This window comes from Orbicella faveolata, unplaced genomic scaffold (assembly GCF_042242905.1).
Source record: "Orbicella faveolata isolate gen_17 unplaced genomic scaffold, um_ofav_v1 contig_25, whole genome shotgun sequence".
Classification (NCBI taxonomy): Eukaryota; Metazoa; Cnidaria; class Anthozoa; order Scleractinia; family Merulinidae; genus Orbicella; species Orbicella faveolata.
The window spans coordinates 8,327,626-8,342,708 of record NW_028301553.1 but is presented as its reverse complement, the minus strand read 5'-3'; the positions used below and the strand labels follow the sequence as shown (position 1 = coordinate 8,342,708).

The 15,083-nt window shown below is 40.7% G+C and overlaps 2 protein-coding genes and 1 pseudogene across 2 annotated transcripts; 1 reads left to right on the top strand and 2 right to left on the bottom strand.

The window, feature by feature from the left end:
- Window positions 1-552: 552 nt before the first annotated feature.
- LOC149108826 (uncharacterized) lies at window positions 553-4,269 on the bottom strand. Its single transcript, XM_089293350.1, has 2 exons — window positions 2,904-4,269; window positions 553-2,697 (listed from the first exon to the last, which is right to left on the bottom strand). The coding sequence occupies exons 1-2, from the start codon at window positions 3,791-3,793 to the stop codon at window positions 2,679-2,681; spliced, it is 909 nt and encodes a 302-aa protein (XP_089149476.1). The 5' UTR covers window positions 3,794-4,269; the 3' UTR covers window positions 553-2,678.
- Window positions 4,270-4,388: 119 nt separating this feature from the next.
- On the bottom strand, window positions 4,389-7,513 carry LOC149108825 (uncharacterized; annotated as a pseudogene).
- Window positions 7,514-8,679: 1,166 nt separating this feature from the next.
- On the top strand, window positions 8,680-14,835 carry LOC110050374 (cholesterol 24-hydroxylase-like). Its single transcript, XM_020756294.2, has 4 exons — window positions 8,680-9,282; window positions 10,566-10,899; window positions 12,465-12,537; window positions 13,141-14,835. Exons 1-4 carry the CDS (start codon window positions 8,680-8,682, stop codon window positions 13,634-13,636), a joined length of 1,506 nt encoding a protein of 501 aa, XP_020611953.2. The 3' UTR covers window positions 13,637-14,835.
- Window positions 14,836-15,083: the final 248 nt, after the last annotated feature.

Here is a 15,083-nt window from a genome sequence, read left to right as displayed (position 1 = left end):
TTATTATATGAAGGGGTAGAACAAAGACCAAAGACCCCAAACACAAATGTTACATTGGCAGGAACTTTCGATCTCCTACAAGAGTGCGAAGGGGAATGGAACACCGCGGAAATAGGATTGAGAGAGAACATCCAAATAAGGCTCGAGCGTAGCTCTCCAGCAATTACTACCTTTCGTCAGTATCATAGGGCAGCACTGAATGAAATACTGGGAAATATATGTCTTTTGCATGGAGAATGGATACGACACGACTCATCAAACTGCACAAACCTTGCAGTGTATTCTGTGACCAGCCCTGAGGTCTTCCGAACTCGATATTCAATATCGGAGGTAGTTCTTGGGGAGCAGAGATGGCGCAGTGGTGACCCTCGCCTCCCACCAGTTTGACCCGGCGATGAGTTTGTGGTTGGTTCTCGCCTTGCTCGAGGGTTTTATCCGGGTGCTCCGGTTTTCCTCCCCCCACAAAAAAACAGCATCTCCAAATCCCAATTCGACCAGGATAGAGGGTCTGAATGAAAGCCCGCTCTTCCTCTCTAAATATTTTAATTCTAATTTTTATTTTCCTTCTGCAACAAAGATCGTCGGGTTTCACGTGGACAAAGCTCAAATGCTTCTTGTTTCAAGGTGGACATTGAAACGTCGTATTGTGGAGTACGGGCTTCTCGATGATTTCGCATGAGCAACTAGACAATCTCGTAGAACGTTTCATGATGAGTGATCAGTCAACGGGATGGAAGAGGGAGAGTATTGGCCATGTTGACCCTGGAGACTCTAGAATCAGCTGGGCTGTCGTAAGACACCCTCACATTTTTCACCCCTATGACCACTTCGCACCCTTGATGGCCACTCAAACCTTTGCGTCGCTGAGGGAAACAAATCTAGGACAATGCTACAGTTCTGTTATTAGTAGAACATTTAAACAAAAAAACCACAACAACAACGCTAGTATAGTTTTTTTTTACATTGTTTTAGGAGTACCTTGTTAAAGATTAAAGGTTAATTAAAGGAAAATCATCAATACCCCCATGCATGACAGTAACCAGGCTATGGTGTCCGTCAATATGCCACAAGCTATTTGGAGCAGCCACAGAACACGCTCTCCTAGAAATTACGACAGCCCAACGGATTCTAGAGTTTCCAGGGTCAACGCGGTCAATACTCTCCCTGATTCCATCCCATTGAACTCTGAGACCTATAATGATCGAAGATGTCCGGTCACCAAGGAATACCCGAGCAAAGTCCCATGATCACTCATAACCTGTTGTACGAGATTATCTACTTGCTCATCCAAAATCATCGAACAGTCTGTTATCTCCTCTAGCCCATGTAATGTTTATGTTCAGTTGTGTATGTTTGGGGTCGTTTGTCTTTGTTCTACCCCTTCATATAATAAGGCTTCCTTCGTCCGCCATATTGCGTTCAGAAATTGTAGAGCATGAGCTGGGACCTAATGATGCGCGAAGGCGGTGCGCAGAAAATGTTGAATGAATATTGCACCATGTTGAACCAATATTTCGATCGTGAATGTGAATGAATATAAACCGTTGAATGTGAATGAATACATCCCGTAAATGTGAGTAAATATATTCGTGAATACGAAATACGTCGTTAAATGTGAATTAGTATATCTCTTGAATATAAATTTAGTTGCTGAATGTGAATAAATATATTCGTGAATAATAATAACAACATTAAATGTGAATGAATATAAACCTTGTGAATTTTGCACCGTTTCGCCAACCATACCAAGAAAGTGAGCCTGCCCCGATCTTTGTAGTTAGTGCAGAGTGCACTACAGCGGAACGTCGATTTAACGAAGTCGCCGGGGACCGGCCAAATTTATTCATTAAATCGAGGGTTCGTTATATCGCCTCGAGGTCATAGTTAATGATTGATTCGTAACACAGGTGACTTCTGTCACGCAATTCAATGCAATTTTCTTCACCCAGAAGTGCCGCGTTTTGAGATGCAATTCATTTAGCATGGTGGCTATCAGTATCAATTATTTTCACTTTTGAGCAGACGCGCAGCTTTTGTTTACAAAAGAATGACACTTTCAGAGTAACGATTTAAAAATGTTGCAACATATAGTCCATGGGCCAAGACCCCCAAAAGTGGTTTTTTTGTACCATGTGGAGGGACCAGTGCTATCACGTATTTTCTCAATCTGCAATAACTGAAGTCTATTTTAAGGTATGATAGCAAGCTCCTATCAGTAGCTTTCTTGCTCTACACATGTGATAAAATGACGTCATCTAAACTGCCTAATGACCACGGATCCGGTTAACAGCTTCAGATTCTGAGCGATGTCCATTGTACAATTCTCTTCAAACAACATTTTATACATTTTGGGCCTAGCAGAATAGGACATTGATTCAATTGCAAAAGAAGGAAATTTTTTTAAGGTTGTCTCGTTGCCATGGAGACGGAAATGGTCAATGAGTCCACAACTGAAATAAAAGTCACTGAAAATAAGGCTTTTCGCTTCCTAATTTTAAAAAAATAACAACTGCAATATACGTTGTCAAAAAGTTCAATCATGTGTAGATCACTCTAGCACTGGCTTGGATTAACTATTCAGCTAATGAGAGCTCCCTTAACGAGTCTTCTTTGTCCTGATATCATCCATTCTGAAGCCGTACCAGTACCGAACACATTGGAGACTTGTCCTTTTCGCGTCAGTCAAGCATCATTTCACTTAAATGTAAACAAACACTCATGTTTAATTTCAGACAAAAATAACAGCTAAGTTATTTTAAAGCATTTAGCGGTTGCCATGACAATCACAAACAGTAACTCGATACATTAAAAAGAGTACGTCGTTCGAAACTAAACCTTACGAATGTAAGAGTATGTATAAGGAAAGCTATTTCATATTTTTCCTATGGTTATGAGATTCTTACCTTTCGCTTTCTTCATCGTCATTGTCGTCAACGGATAAAACATCGTCGTCGTCATCATCTGGCCTGTTTGTGCAATCTTGAAGCCGGCACATATCAGTACATTTCAGCCCATTGACAATACAGGAGCACGATGGAAGTTTGCAGGACCTACTGCACTGGCAAGATGGTAGTTCTAGAACAGCTTGCGGAGCTGACTGACCACCCATCCAGTCTACGACCAACTTGTCGTCTTCACTACACCAGCCAAATCCCACTGGTGATGGGATGGCTGGGCATCTTTGTAAACTTCGTCTCCAGACAGCAGCCCGGTAGTTTGCTCGTAGCGAGTGTTTGTGCAGCGTATCATTGCAGGGTGGTAGCTGGTTGGAATCAACGTCTCCTCTCTTTAAACAGAACAGTCGATATCGCAGCTCATTGATGTCGCTTGTCCCAGGGTTGTTGCAGTACATGGCACCTGTAAATTTCTGAAGACTATGGTACAAGCGATCAGACATATTCCAGAACATACCCAAATGCTGGAACATTTCTTGAAATTCAGCATTTTGCTTTACCATTCGATAACCTGCAACCTTTCCCCGTCCGGCAAAAGCCCTAACAGTGTCGCACCCTGTGAATGCATGAAAGCCCGGTAGTGATTTGCATACACTTGCTCCAACCCTCTCAACTACTCTTGAGATATCAATGTACTTGACTCTGGTCTGTGAACCACTTTTAATGAATACTGAAGAAGGAATAAAGCTCTTGAAGGCCAAAAGAAGTACCAACACGTCAGTGTCTTCTGATACTATGACGACCGAAGCAAACCTCGATTTAGCTGCATGGGCTGCATGAAAGAGGATTCGGGTGTCAGCTTCCTCTTGGGTTGATTCGAGCTCACTGATAGGTTGCATTATTCCAGACGATAATTGGTAACATGTGTCGCCACACGTGACAACCAGAGTCTTTCCTGATAGCTTCTCTGTGTACTTTTCTTTCTTCTGGTTACAAACACTATGAAAGCTTTTTTGTTCTTTGAGCTACACAGGAATCTTCTCCACTGTTTAACCTTGTGTTCGGCTTGAATATTGCGGTATTCGCTTCCTAAACCGTCACCCCTGTTCTCTCTTTCGGCGTTCTTTATGGATTCCTCTCTGTAATCATCGAAGACGACATCAGTCCTGTCACTTGTTCCACCTTCGTTTAGAACTCTGTAAAGAAGTGTTTCAGCAACTGCCGCAAATGTCTTCTTATCACCTTTCAAACACTGGAAAAGAGCCATCCCATCTATTACACGTGCTGAGGGTTGGGGAATGGCATCTGCTGCTTCGACATTTTTATGCAGTTCTTTAGCTAAGGACGCTTTGTTCGTCTTACGCATCAAGCCATCTGCGGTAGCTAATGACCAAGGGAGTGGTCCGAGAGGATGGGATAACAATTCTCTCATCTGGAAGTCTCTGCTCTCTGCGATGACAATTATTTGAACAAACAGTCTTCTGTCGGCCTTGATGATCACTTCTTAGCTCTTACCAGCTTTAACTGATACCTTCTTGTGCAAGTGAGTAAAAGTCTTCAGCTTAGCTTTAGTGATTGAATCATGGAACTTGACTTTGGGTGGATTAGACTGAAGTAGTTGCTCTCGGAATGCTTTGTAGGCTTCCTCTCCTTTATCTTTAGCTTGTAGCAAGTCGTGCTCTACATCAGGAGTGGCAACTTTTCCTGTGGAAAGACAGACGAGGTCTTGAAGGTCAGGGCTGAATGGGTTGAGCCAAGTGTTTTGAAGAATTGACACTATGGATTGAACATCAGCTTCATCTCTTTGTATTCTTGTTGATTTCGGCTCTCACGAGCAAGAATAGAGTGGCTCGTTGTGGAGCTAAAGGGGGAATTGGAGAGAAACACGGCGAGAAGCTGCCCGCAGACCAAGTAGCTACAGACCAAGTAATATTTCCACCATGTCAACATAAGACATCCAGAACTTCGATATCATCATGTCGGAGATAGCTCGTATACAAGCAGAACAGTTGCGATACTTCTTCAAATGAGGGACTCTCCACTGCGTCTTTAAAGTCTTGTTCACATGTGTTATCACAGAGCGCTTTAAGTCCTTTTAAAAACGCATCAACGGTAGGCTTCTTCTCTTTATGATGTTCCTCAATCCAAGAGTTAAATCCCATCCATGCTAGCCTGTTAAGAGCTTCATACATGAGCTTGTGAAATCGTACGGCGCGATTATATGTGCGGCCTTCTAGAACACCAGCCACAGATCCTTCAGCAATTACTCCAGACTCGACTATTACGTCTCGTAAACCAGCATCTTGGAAACGCTTTCGGATCACTGACAAGAAAGTGCAAATGGTATGGAACACACCCATTCTCAACACAAGGTCATTAAACTGTGCCCTGTGTTTCCACTTTATCTCAGTAGCTTTAGCATACAGTGCCTGATCAAACACAACAACTATGCTTTGGAGGTTTAAAGTTTCCTTGATCTGTAGGGACTTGATAAGGACCTGGTACACAGCTGACATGTTCGTCGCTGGGACATTGATTGTTGGAAGATAGCCCACGTTATCCTTGGCAACTTCTTGGTTATTACGCACCAAAATATTGAAACCAGTCCAACCAGGAACAGATTGCTTCTGACTTGCATGAATGCGTACTAAAACCCATAGCAAGTTCTTTCTCCATGCACATTCCATGATTTGATTTAACTTGACCTCCACATATCCTCTAATATGGGGCCCACAGCGCTCGCCGGCATTATAGATAGGTACAGTTTCATCATCCACAGACTCGATTCTTCTCCTCTTCGATTTCACAATGATTGGTTCTGAAGCTGATGGAGGTTGGGGACCAAAATGATTAGCTTGAACTGCAATTCCATTGATTCGGTGGGACGTTCCTTCACCAGACAAGGTCTCCTCGAGACGATCAATATTATCCCAGGCTAGAGTGGTACTGATGAATGGACGGATGTTGTGGGGAGGGGAACTTCGTTGCATGAAGTTGCTGCCAACTTTTGAAGGCCAAGTGCAGTATTAATCTCTTCAAGTTGGGAGTGCGCAATCCCGTGGCCACAGCGATTTAAAATTTGAATTAGTTCAACGTTGTTAGTAAGAGATTTTACAGCGTAAGGAAGCAGGACGTGCTTCGGGGGCTTCTGTCGTCCGCCACTCACACCAAATACCAAGTCCTGTCCAAACGAGGTTATGAGGCGTTGAACTTTTTGAGGACAAGATTGCAAACCCGGAAATCCAGTGCTTCCAGTTAGCATAGTGAACAAAAACTCTTTGAGGTCATCCGGAATGGTCACGGCATTTTCAGATAGTTCGCAAGGTTGGGGTGGCCATGATGCCTTTATTTCTTGTTCCTGGATAGCTTTTCGGAGATGGAGGGCGGTCTTCGATATTTCCTTGGTACTATTTAAAGGACTAGTAGTTTCAGACTTCTCCATAACAAGTTTGGCTAAATCCAGTCGGGAAAGACTATGCGGAATAACAAAAACTCGCTTGTTGCCAGAAAGATCTTCAGAATCCAGTGTGCCTCTAAACTCCCCTTCAAGTTTCCTTCTGAAATGGGTTCTCGTAGATTCTTTGATTTCCATGTCTTCTTGAGATTTAAAAAAGGATGTAAATAAGGTATACAGCTCAGCCATTCTTACAACCCTCGGGTTTTGTAGCAAATCTGTTTTGATGTAGGTAAACAGCATTTCATAGGCTTGTGATTCTGCATTAGTATATTGAAAACACTTATCTTCCTCTTTTGTATCACTGCTAACAGCTTCTTGAATGTTTCGGGTGTAGTCACGATAACAAGACTTGTGATAGCACGCTTCTGCCGTGACAAGCTCTCTAGTGACAATAGCCAGTATTCGTGGATCGTTTTTACCCACGGCTACTCTCCTGATCGTGTTATCAGCACGCAAGTCGATGCATTGGACCAGTGCCTCTCTAGTTTTGGTTCCCCTGAGGTATTTGGTCTTCTCGCAAAATACACAAATTCGCTCATAGACTCTACTTTGCGTGGTCACGGTTTGTCGGACTGAAGATCTGCGGCTACTTGTGCCACCTTGTTCTTCAACTTTGATACCAGAGTGAGACAACTTTGTAAATCCCTTTTCATCGTAAAGATACTGCGACATTTTCGATGATAGGAGATCTGGGGCACCTCTCCTTCCTTTAACGTTTTCGCGATATCGAGAACCTCTTTATGGTTACGAATAACCGCAGCATTCAGTAGTGATTTCCGCGACTCAAGGTCTTTTAAAGAAGACAACTCTCCATTTTCGTCACTACAGTGAATTAAGCACTCGTTTCGTTTTCGTTGTCGCTTGTTATCTTCTGCATTGCTAATTTCTAGAGTTCTTCGTTTTGCTCCTTAAATGCTCAAAATGAGGTAAAGTAAGGACAGTGAATTTAATATTGTTATTTTTTCTAGAAGAGATTGTTACACGCTTTAAAATGTTTGAAAGGCAGTTGGGTTCAGAATTCATTAATACGGCGCATCAAAGTGTGGTGATATATACAAAGACTGAGCGACAGTAATATTTTACGTAATTTGTGGTTCAGATTATCACAAGACAACCATCAAAATGCTGATTGTTTAGCTATGTAGCTACTTGTTATAGCTGTTATCGAGTTTTAAACACATACCGGCTTACAAACGATGAAAATTAATGATTAAGGCAACACAGTGCTAGGCTGTCGAGTCCATTGAGATCTCGAAGAACTGTAAGTTTTTATATAATTTGAGGTTCAAATATCACTATATCGTCATAAAAATGCTTATTGTTTAGTTATACAGCTAATATTTTGTATATATTGTTGATTTCTAATCAGATCTCTGCTTAAAGATTATCGAAATCAGTGAATAAGTCAAACGTACTTACCTGCCATGAAGGTCGCCATCTTGAATTTCCCCATAATGCATTGCAACATTTGAAGTAATCCATAACATACTATATCATCGCTTTTAAAGAGGTAAATTGAAATTTGGTTCTTAAAAAATGATTTGTGTTCTTTCTTGTTGTATTTATATGTGTGAAGACTATTTTTGATCCAGCTTAATCTTTTTAATATGACTTTTGAAAACAAGCCTCGTTTTCATGCAGAAGCGAATTTTGGTGATATTTCAGCCAATAAAATATACAAGAAAGCTACTCTTTAGGGGTTGCTATCATAACATCTTGTAATCACCCCCAACTTAGCTTCAAATTTGTCACAATCTTAGCTGGTCCCTCTGAGTGGTACATCTGAAAGGGTCTGGCCCATGGACTAATAGAGGTTACACAGAAAATTGTCTATGTAAACAAGATGGAGCAGCAGTTAATTGATGTCGAAATACTATAGTGCCACTGTCTATGACATATAATAGGCCATTGCCTGAAAGGTTTCAGTATCTTTACCATAAGGATTAAAGGATTTGTTGACTGTTAATCTGTTCAGCGTTTATCTTTTGTCGCGTGTTGACATTGTAATTGGTTATATCGAGGTAGATTTTACGTTTGGGCTTCCGGATTATGTTCGTTATATCGAAGAATTCGTTATATCGAGGTTCGTTATATCGAGGTTCTATTCCATACATTTTACTGTAACTTTGGCCGGGACGGCATAAAATCGAGGTTCCACTGTATGCTTATGTGACAATCTGGCATTGCGTGACCCCAAAACACGTGATCTTACGCACGAATTGAACAGGAAGTCTTTAATCATGTTCATGTGAAAGCAGGCACGTCTGAACTGATGTGAAAAATCAAACACAACCATTGCGTCATTTTACTGAGCTTTTTGTTTTCTACATGATTTCTTTGAGTGTAATCTTGCTTTGGGTAGCAACAGCTATCTTATGTACGACCATCCTTGTATTCACCGGCTTTGTTATCTACTTGTACTATTTACACGGAAAATACGACCATTTGCCCGGACCAAAGAGAGATGACTTCTTCAGAGGCAACATGAAATTAGTATACGAGAAAAGAACGAAATCCAAGTTAACAATCCACCAGATTTGGGCCGAACTTGCGCACCATTATTCCCCGATGTTCGTATTCTGGTTTTTCCATCGTCCGGTTGTCATGATCACAGACGCTGAACTCGTGAAGGAAGTGCTGATTACGAAGAATCTACCCCGAGATGAGTTCGGCTACAGTCATTTTTCCTCGCTGTTTGGTCAGAGGATGCTTGGCCGAGGACTTCTTTCCGAGGTTTCTGAGGAAGAATGGCATTGGAAGAGAACCACCTTGGATCCGGGTTTTCATCGACCGAATTTGATGAGTTTAATGGACAGTTTTACAACCATTTGCGATTCGTTCTTACAGAGGCTGGAAACGCTTGCGGATGGAAAGACGGAGGTTTCCATGGCTGAAGAACTCGTGAGGATAAACCTGGATATGGTAGCTAAGGTAAGCCTGTCTGCTCAGCTTGGGGGTGGAAGTGGGGGTGAAGTTGCAGCTGGGTTGGGTTATGAGGTACTTCTAAGGTATAGGTAACATGTAAGGCCCACATTAGTTATGTGTCACAATACTTTTTCGGTTATTTTAGTCTCAAATTGTGTTGCAGATTAGCGATATCAACTAACCTTCACAAAATGATAGCAGAATACAGTCAGAGCATCCAGATTACTGCCAACCTGAAAAAAAGAAAGTTCGGGATTTTTAGTTCTACAACAGGGAAGGGATGTAAGATCAGAACTGCACTGTTTTCTTTGTTATCTTAATGGAATGCTTTTAATCATATTTCTACCGTTAAAACATCAGCAAAGTTTTAAGTTTATTTATGAAACTATTGTAGCCTTTTTGCATGCCCCCTCCCCTCCAGCGAAGCTCATCCAGCTTGGGTAGTTCAACTGAAAGCAAGTCAGAGCAGCTGCACTCTCTGAATGGTGTACAAAACAGATTCCCAGTCCTTAGCATTATATGACATTTCTTAATTTTCATAACTGGAATAATTACATCATCACAATGTTTTTCCATAAACCTCACTTGCATGGGAGATTTCCCCCTCCCCCCCCCCCCCCCCGCCACCCCGCAAAAAAATGGAAATTTTGGTTTTATTTAAACCTCCTTTAAGATTTTGTCTTTTCAAACCCCTTTCTTCTTGATATTTTGGTGGTCTTCCTTGGGAAAGATATTTCCTGGAGCCACACATGAATCATCCGAAATCAGATGTGGGCCAGTCCTAACACAATTCTTTCCCAGTTTCAGACCAAAACGCCCTCAATGACACAACATTTAGTCAAAATTCCTATAAGGGCCCTAGAAGGGAGGGTTTTCTTCAAGACCTTTGTAAGTCTTGAAAAATTGATATAAAATCTGCTAGCTCATAGTTTAATTATGGCAGGGGGCTTAAAGGAAACTGACCTTTTAAAACAAAATTTTTCATTTGTTAAGAGGAAGACTTATTAGAGAGAAAACGGGAGGAGGTGATTACTCAATTTTATATTACCTTAACGTAGTAATTGTGTTAGAGAGTAAGCCCTACCTTGGACATGGATTGGTCTTTTCAGACATAAATTTTAATCTAGATTATTCCAATTAGAAACAGATATTTGTCTTACTGGGGTATGATACCTTTATACATTTAGACTGTAAAAGAATTTGCTACAGTATAATACATATTTAAAATGGGATAATCAAATTAGCTGCATACAATGTTCATGTAAAGTGAGCTTGTTTGGAATTGATAGGTTGCCTTTGATCTGGATTTGAACTCGACAAATGATCCTAACACCCCCATTCCTACAAATGCCAGGATAGCTCTGGAAGGCCTTGTTCAAAGTTTCCGAAAGCCTTTCATGCGGTTCCAGCCCTCCACCTATGGTTATCAATCTAAATGCAGAGAGGCTGTACGCTTCCTGAGGGAGGTGGCCCAAGGAGTGATCGAGAAAAGACAAGAGGAGAGCAAGACAGGGGAGGACCAACATAATGATATGCTGTCGTGCATTCTTCTGTTGCCTCAGAAGGACAGCCGCACTACCATGGAGGATATGATAGATCATTTCATCTCGTTTGTCGTTGGCGGTAGGTGATGATTGCACTACCCCACATAAGTTATTAGGGGTGGATCCAGGATTTTTCATGGGGCTGGCTGGTACCTTGCAGCTGCAAAATCAATGGGGCATGTTTCCAAAATGTTACAATTTGAGAACTGGGACCTGACTGAAAACTTTTTCACTAGAAATACCAGCAATGGAACAAAGTAGAAATTACAATGAGGTACCTGCCTAGAGAGTTTTCCTTTATTTCTGCCATAATCTTCTTCTTCTTCCTGGGCAACTCACCTCCTTCAATTCTGAAGATTCTAGTGAGCGTATAAATAAAAAACTACAAATTAAAATAAGGCTAAAATGCTATAATAAAAACTAAATAATAATAATAATAATAATAATAATAATAATAATAGCAATAATAATATTCACAACCTTTTTGTAATTTTTTTATGTTTTGCTTCTCCAAAAGGGGAATGGCTAGCCGCCCAATCCATCCCCCCCTCCCCGTAAATGCACCCCTTTTTATATGGGTGTGTACTACCCCAGATAGTATGAGTTTTGGGTTGTTTTGTCTGAAAACTGGACAAAGAATTTGCTCTTGTCTGAAACTAGCTGGAACTTCAGTGATACCACAAGACCTTCTATGGAATGCTTTTATTTTAAGTTGAGCTGTAATAACATGTCCCAAAATCTCACATCGGGCCCGGAAAGATGGTTTTTGGAGGATGATTGGGGGAGGTTTTAATCTTTTTCCAAGCAGATTTTTTTTTATTTATATATAAAGCAAAAATTTGTCCTTGGCTTGGCTGTCATCATTGGTTAAATAAAAGGGCACATGAACATGGAAAGCCTGTTCAATAATAGGGAGGGGGATGAATAGGTTTTCAGATTGACAGATTTGGCCTTAAAAAGTGCACGGATTGTGGATTTTTGCGTTAAATTGAGTGGATTCGTGGATTTTGAAAACACAGTGGATCGTGAATCAGCTGTGAATTTTGGCGCGGATTGCGGATTCTGCCTGTCTTGATGTTCGGATCTTAGGTCCTAAATGAAATTTGGATCATAGATCTTTCTTCATGCTTGGTTGGTATATTAATGAGTTCATCCAAATTATTTTTTTTTCCAACGAAGCTCATTTAAACAGTCATTGGAATTGTACTGTGTTATAGTCATCAATCATGTTGCCTTCTTTACTATTTGTGCAAAATTAACAATGGCATTCACATTTACCAGTTTACCTTTGAACTTTTACACTTCTGTTTCTGGATGTGATTGTGGTTTCGGATTTGAACAAAAATATTGGCGGATCGATTGATTTGGCGAAAAAATGGCATGGATCGGTGGATTTGCATACCCCCTATTCACCCCTCTCAATAAGCATGTATGACTTTGATTGACACTGAGGGTCCACTTGAAGGCTTTTAACCAACAAAAATTATACAACTTTGTACCACACCCCACCCAATTTTCTTGACCCATTAAAAGAGTGACTTTTTATGACTTGTTTATGGAAAGAACTGCTTCCTGTACCTTTCCTCAAGGAAATTGAATTTTCTGTATACTCTTAATAAATGGTGAATTACTTTTATTTTCCAGGTGAGGAAACTGACTCCACCCACTTGACTTACCTTCTCACTGCAATAACCTCCCATCCAGAGGTGGAGAAAAGGTTTGCTTTCGTTCATCATTTTCTGTATCAAGCATTAAATACGTGAGGAGCCCAGTCACAGATGCTTTTCATTTGAAATCCCTCTAAATCTTTCCTAGTAGCAAATATCCACTTTCCTTTTTGTTTTATTTTCACCTATTTAGTATTCTTTCACCTTAGAAGCTTTCTGTTTGAGGTTTTCGTAAGGAGATTGTTATTCATTGCCAGATAGTCACTCGCGGCTACTCAAGAACTAAAACCAATCAAAAGTCGAAGCAACACGCGGACGGCGAAAAGCGCGGGAAAAGTTACGTCAGACAATTACCATTGGTCACTATGCGTATCATTGACTTTGGTTTTTGCACTTGTGAATTTCTTCCCTGTGATTGGTTAATGAGCGCATTGTACGCAATCAGAAACTAGTCGAAGAAAATTTTACGTAGAATTCAGCCTCTTTATGGAACATCGGTTGGTTTTGCTAAAGAAGTTCAAATAACAGAGAATTTGCGCAAACCACAAAGACAAACGATGGTAACATGAATGTGAATTAAAACTGATAGCCACTCGGAAATTCTGCGTTCAAAACTTGACTCGGTTGTTGACTGATTGACTTCTATTCTTTAGGATTGTGGCTGAAATTGACGAAGTTCTTGGCAGCAGGTGCGCAGTGAAATACGAAGACCTCGCTAAGCTTACATACCTTGAACAGGCAAGCAAGGAGGCTCTGCGCTTGCATCCACCACAGCCAGCGGTCACACGCATGGCAAATGAAAATATCACCCTGGGCGGCTACCACATTCCCGCCAAAACCAGCATCATGGTGAACGTGCACGTGCTACATCACCATATAAAGTACTGGGACGACCCAGAGAAGTTCGACCCAGATCGCTTTGCACCGTCCAATCATGAAGAGGTTGAGCACTACGCGTACATTCCATTCTCTCTCGGTCGTCATACTTGTATTGGGATGCACTTCGCTCAGATTCAGGCCAAAATGCTGCTGGCTCGACTGTTTCAGACCTTCAAACTGGAGCTACTTCCAGGTCAAGACCTGAAAGAAGTAGAGCACATGACACTGAGGCCGAAGAATGGGACGAGGTGTACACTAACGCTCAGATGAACAAGCGTTTATCTCATAACCAGTTATAACTGCATGTAAAAACTGGTCAAAACTATGCCTAATTATTTTCAACAGCAACAACATCTTTTATGTAGTGCTTTTCAATTAAGTGTCCTAAAACCAAAACCAAAGTAATAACGCTGGCCAATCACTAAGGACACAGACAATCCAATTAACTAATCAAAACTCGAAGTAATTTTATGAAGCATAGCGCGGGAAAACGTGAACGGAACCATTTACGATTGGTTTTGGTTTTTCTTCTGATTGCATGAAAAAGTGGCGCGAGTTTTTTTTAAGCGATTCGTGTAGATGATTACCTATTGACACTCAAAAGAAAACCGCTCTATACGTGATATGGGTGAAAGCAAAGACTTGCGTGCCAAACTAATTTCAAAACATGTAATTCGCGGCTTATCACGCTAACTAGTAAAAAGGACATTTTTCAGTTTTTAACAACGCAACATTACTCACAAGGCGAAATAATTTACTTGCTAATTTTGTTGAAGTTATTTTGAAAATCCTACTTTAAAGAGGAAGGGGGGAAATGAAATTGTTTCTGGTACTTGTTAAAACGAATCATATTGCAATTATTTACTTTATATTATATTACTATTATATTTAATACTAAGTCAAATTATCCTCGCATTTTGATTGGTTCTTACTTATGGTCAATCGGAGGACAGATGCATAGATGACGTCATTAACACCAATCTATCGCCTTGTGTGCCACTTTTTTTGCCGTTATCACATTTTGACGTCATCTGTGATCAATTACTGGACGTACGCACGGCAACATGGAGTCTATTTATTAAAGACACTTCAAATCGATGTGCAAGTGCGTCATATTGAGAATAACTTTTATTCTTAATTATTCTCGGATTCAGACCCACATTGTTGTTGACGTATTCCAGTATTTATCGAGCTATTTACTGCGTGGTGAAGCTAGAGAACATGAGCTACCATGTAAAACATGGATCAGTCCTGTTACAATGCCGAAGATGTCAGCTAAAGTTTACAATACTTCCGATTATTTGCTTTCAAAGGTTGTCAGAGGAGCTAACGTTAATATATCGATCTCCACTGAAGTAAAATGGGGTTCAAAAATGCCACACTTGCTTTGAAAGGCGCAAATAAGTTTGCAAAAAGGGCAACTGATCTTTATAAAGATTTTGAATCAATAAAAGTGACTCATTCTGCAATCTTTTTCTTAACCCATAATTAATAAGCAAGGCCAGCTAGGACTTGAGAGAAACTTGTAGGACTTGGTGGAAATAACAAATTGTTTTATAAAAATTACGCGCCCTCTCATCGGTCGATAGGTGTTTTTTAGATGAGACTACGTAAACACGGTTGTGACGTTTTAGATTCGCGCGTATTCTTGATAAATATTTTATAAAAGCAATAGAGTACTTTCTCCGCGTTTACACAGCCTCATCTAAACACTTAG

What these genes read in the sequence shown, in the direction of transcription:
- LOC149108826 (XM_089293350.1), bottom strand. Translation starts at nt 3,793, where the DNA reads ATGCAACCTATCAGTGAGCTCGAATCAACCCAAGAGGAAGCTGACACC.
- LOC110050374 (XM_020756294.2), top strand. Translation starts at nt 8,680, where the DNA reads ATGATTTCTTTGAGTGTAATCTTGCTTTGGGTAGCAACAGCTATCTTA. An exon ending in ACCTGGATATGGTAGCTAAG is followed by an intron (nt 9,283 to 10,565) that starts GTAAGCCTGTCT and finishes TGGAATTGATAG; the next exon opens with GTTGCCTTTGATCTGGATTT. An exon ending in CATCTCGTTTGTCGTTGGCG is followed by an intron (nt 10,900 to 12,464) that starts GTAGGTGATGAT and finishes TTTATTTTCCAG; the next exon opens with GTGAGGAAACTGACTCCACC.